Genomic DNA, 3,795 nt, shown 5'->3' with positions numbered 1-3,795 from the left:
TAATTCCAAGAGTTGTCTATGAAGGAAAGAGACACAGCTATTCATTAATGGCTGTTTAATCCAAAAGTTGTGTCTACAAAGGGAAGGACATAACTATTCATTAATGATTGTTTAAGCTAATGGGCGTAACCCCTCGTAGACATCTTTTCAAATATTATAAATATATATTCATGACATTCAATTTTATCATAGTCTCTTCCTTCCTGTTTTTCTCTCATTGTATACGATTACAAGTCTCCGACAAATATTTCGTCATCTGTTTCATGAATGTTATAAATCATCAGTTCTACAATCCAGTAAGTTCCGACACTTCTACCGTAGGAAAAACCAGCTGCATCCCTGTCTCAGCGGTACATGACCCACGGCTTACTTGTAACATGAAACTGCGGTCGGACAAAATCCCAGCTCGATACTTTCATAGTTGTACTTCCAACATGCGGGGCCGGAAACCATATTGCCTATATTCTATGGTTCATCAAGCTTCTCCATCTGATCTGATGGGGGAGCGAATCCTTACCCATCGATGAATAGAATAGAAAAAATAATATTTATTTGCCCAAGACCGAGGGAGTGAGCGAGCCCTTGGCCCCGTTGGTGCCCCTCGGCCTGACGCCACCCATTACCATCGATGGGGACAGCCACGAGCGAGTGTGATCCACATATACGCACAGACAGAGAGAGAGAGAGAGGGAAAGGAACGGCAGGGAGTTGCATCATGTGAGATGGGGTGGCTTGCATCGTGTGAGATGGGATGGCTTGCGATGGACGCTTTTTTTTTTTTTTTCCCGAAGATTAATGTGACGTCACCTCCCGTTGGCAGCGGAAGGTCTTACTGGCGCCAGTACCATGCTTGGAACAGCTAATATTGTGTTGAATGGAGATTCAAGGACGCAGATCAATCGGATAACCAAACCAGCGACTCGGATTGAAGGTGCTCATCCTGTTCTGATATTTGGGGGATCAGTCCCACTCTTGTCCTATGCGAACGTATCCAGATCTACGGAGGAGGGAGGACATCCGCTGCACATATTTATGCCGTATTTGACTCGTGATCAAAATTAAAATCAAAATAAATTAAATTAAAAATTAAAATTATCTTATTCTTCGATGTGTCAGATCATGCATAAAATTTGAATACCGAATGTCGTGGGAATAGAAATTGAATTTTGAAATATTAAGATATTTTCATCTTTCTTACTTCAATCAGATAATTGGATCAATTTTGAAAGATTAAAATATTTTTCATCTTTCTTACTCCAATCAGACAATTGAAATTGAGTCTATCGTCTTTATCTTTATTTCCATCCAAGAGTCCAACTCGGGAAACCAAATTGTATTTCTTAAAATTATTTAAGATGGCCGCTCGATCGGAAAAATAATTGATATGGAACCTAATGATGATTCTCGGTCAAGCTATCGGGCTCTCCTCGGTCCGCACCCTTCCCCCTGCAAATTTCCCAAAGGCTGTTCGGCTCCAACAATTTTGACAGCCGTGTAAAAGCAGCCACAACATATCCGCAAGCCTTCATCATCATACTCCACCGCTCCAACTTGATTTTCTGAAGCAGGAATTCACCATACAAAGAAGTGTTCGTTCGGTACATGACAAGCAGTTTTAAGGGCACAAGTGCTTGTCCCTGCATCCAGTCCAAGCACGGCCGGTCAGCCGACCGAAGCCAGACAGCAAGAGCAACAGATTCTCCACTCTCTCTCTCTCTCTCTCTCTCTGTACAAAGAATTGGGGGTTAAACTTCTGGAACGCTGAAGAAGGGAAGAGAAGGAATCAGTAAGAACAGGCCATTCGGTGCAAGCGATCTTGGAGAATTCCGTTGTACAGGGCCACCCGGTTCGCCGGCATTCCCCGTCCCCGTCGGACCTCCTCCTCCGACCGCACCAACTCCGGTGGCAGGGTGGCGAGCTCCTCCTCCGCCTCCTCGTCGCTGCTGCCGCTGGTCTCCCCAAGGAGCTCCACCACCTGCGCCGCGAAGCGGACCTTCTTCTTCTTCTTGCTGCTCGCTCTCTCCCTTTTCCTCTCCTCTGCAGCACATCATCATAATTGATAATTGATAGTTAAACAATTGATACAAGAGAAGGGAGGAGGAATCTGGGCTTTCTTTTGGTCTTTAGAGCCAACTGAAAGGAAATTAAGAGTATAAAATGGGGGAAGAATCTAAGGAAGGAAAGAACCAGAGGAGATGCAGGAGCGAAGATTGCACTGCCGGGCCGGGAAGGGCCATTGCCGGCAGACGGCGAGGAGAACTACGGTGCCGGAGACCGCCATGGCTGTGGCCAAGGCCACCCCGTGAGGCCCCATCAGAGAAGACATTATTTTGCGTTTCTTCCCTCTTCCACTGGTTGCCGGTGGAGAAAGAAAGAATGGCATGTGGTGATGTCAAGATTATATATATATATATATATATATATATATATGGATGGAGGGACGTCAGCATGAGCTATTTCCGTTGGATGGATGTAGAGCGACGGGCGAGGAGGAATTACATCTATTAATTTATTGGCGTCAGCATCTGGATTTCTCGTTGCTTTCAAACCTCGGGCTTGGGTTTGGCACGGCAGTGAGGAATGTTGGGTGCGGTCAGCCACTTATTAGAGCGAAAGGAGGAGATGCAGACGCCACCGTTCATCTCTTTTCAGAGAACTTGTTAGATGGGACATATCCATTCTAAATCTAAATAGATTTATTTCACCGTAGGATGAAATTAGTAGATCGTGAATCTAGATAGATTCATTTTACCATAGGATAAAATTATTAGATGAATTTGTATCATTCCAAATCCATGATGGATCCGACACACCAAATAATTTTTCTGTGAACTAGCTAGCTAGCTAGCTAGCTGCGCATGTAGCTTCTTTCTCCAAATTGGTTTTGGAATCCAAGACTGCTTTCTATTCGTGCTAGAGAAATAGTCCAGATCGCCAATTTCTCTGGGAGCGCCATTCAGACAGCAGGCGATTCACCAACAAAATTAAGCATGCTTCAGCAAGAAAGAATAACACTTGCATTTGATATGTATCGTACTGGTGTCTCAAAAGCAGTTCTACTGTTGGAACAATGGTTCGATAATGATTTTAAAAAATTTGTCATAGCCCGTAGGTCGAAAATTGTACTCGTGCTAGTGAAAACTCTTGGCGAGAAGAATTCTAGTACAATTTTGTCACAACTTGCATCTGACCAACCGGCCATAGAGGACGAAAAAAGTGGCACACAAATCACGTTGGTTCTAGCGTGTAATGGCATTCCTTTCGCGATAAGGCATATATATATCATCGACTTGATCCTGACTGCTTACTGCCTATCCGTAATCGGCACAAATCCAATTTAATTGAATAAATACCCGTCTTTTATATGGATAGATCAGGTTGTGACATTGAACCTGCTGCTCTGATTGCCATGGGGCCAAATAAGAAAAGAAATAAAGGAAGAAAGAAAACGGGTTACGTGCCCACGCCACGCGGAGTTTCCGTCGCGAGGGTAGGTTGAGGCATTTGATGAGTGAGTAAAGCGACGGAGACTCTTCAAGAAAAGTGAGATAATGATATACCTGAATGGAAGCTGCCAAGCGCAAGGGTACTCGACATTGATTATTGTTAAGAATCTGGCAAAGAATATTCTGGGAACTTCCGGATAAGACCGGATTTATCTGCTCCACGACAGTTTTCTTTAACATTTTTGATACAAGATGGGGAAGAGAAGGGGCGGATGAAATAAGTGAATGGAATGGTCGGAGGCCACCTCATGGGGCCTGGTAAAGATTCTTCTCCCCCTCTTTAAATAAC

General features: G+C 44.1%; 1 protein-coding gene across 1 annotated transcript; it reads right to left on the bottom strand.

Annotated features, from left to right (window-relative positions):
• Positions 1-1,528: 1,528 nt before the first annotated feature.
• LOC105033974 (uncharacterized) lies at positions 1,529-2,396 on the bottom strand. Its single transcript, XM_010908970.4, has 2 exons — positions 2,188-2,396; positions 1,529-2,037 (listed from the first exon to the last, which is right to left on the bottom strand). The coding sequence occupies exons 1-2, from the start codon at positions 2,381-2,383 to the stop codon at positions 1,784-1,786; spliced, it is 450 nt and encodes a 149-aa protein (XP_010907272.1). The 5' UTR covers positions 2,384-2,396; the 3' UTR covers positions 1,529-1,783.
• Between the last annotated feature and the right edge of the window lie 1,399 nt (positions 2,397-3,795).

This window comes from Elaeis guineensis, chromosome 3 (genome assembly GCF_000442705.2).
Source record: "Elaeis guineensis isolate ETL-2024a chromosome 3, EG11, whole genome shotgun sequence".
NCBI lineage: Eukaryota > Viridiplantae > Streptophyta > Magnoliopsida > Arecales > Arecaceae > Elaeis > Elaeis guineensis.
Note: the sequence above shows the minus strand (reverse complement) of the source record. Positions and strands in the feature narration are given on the sequence as shown.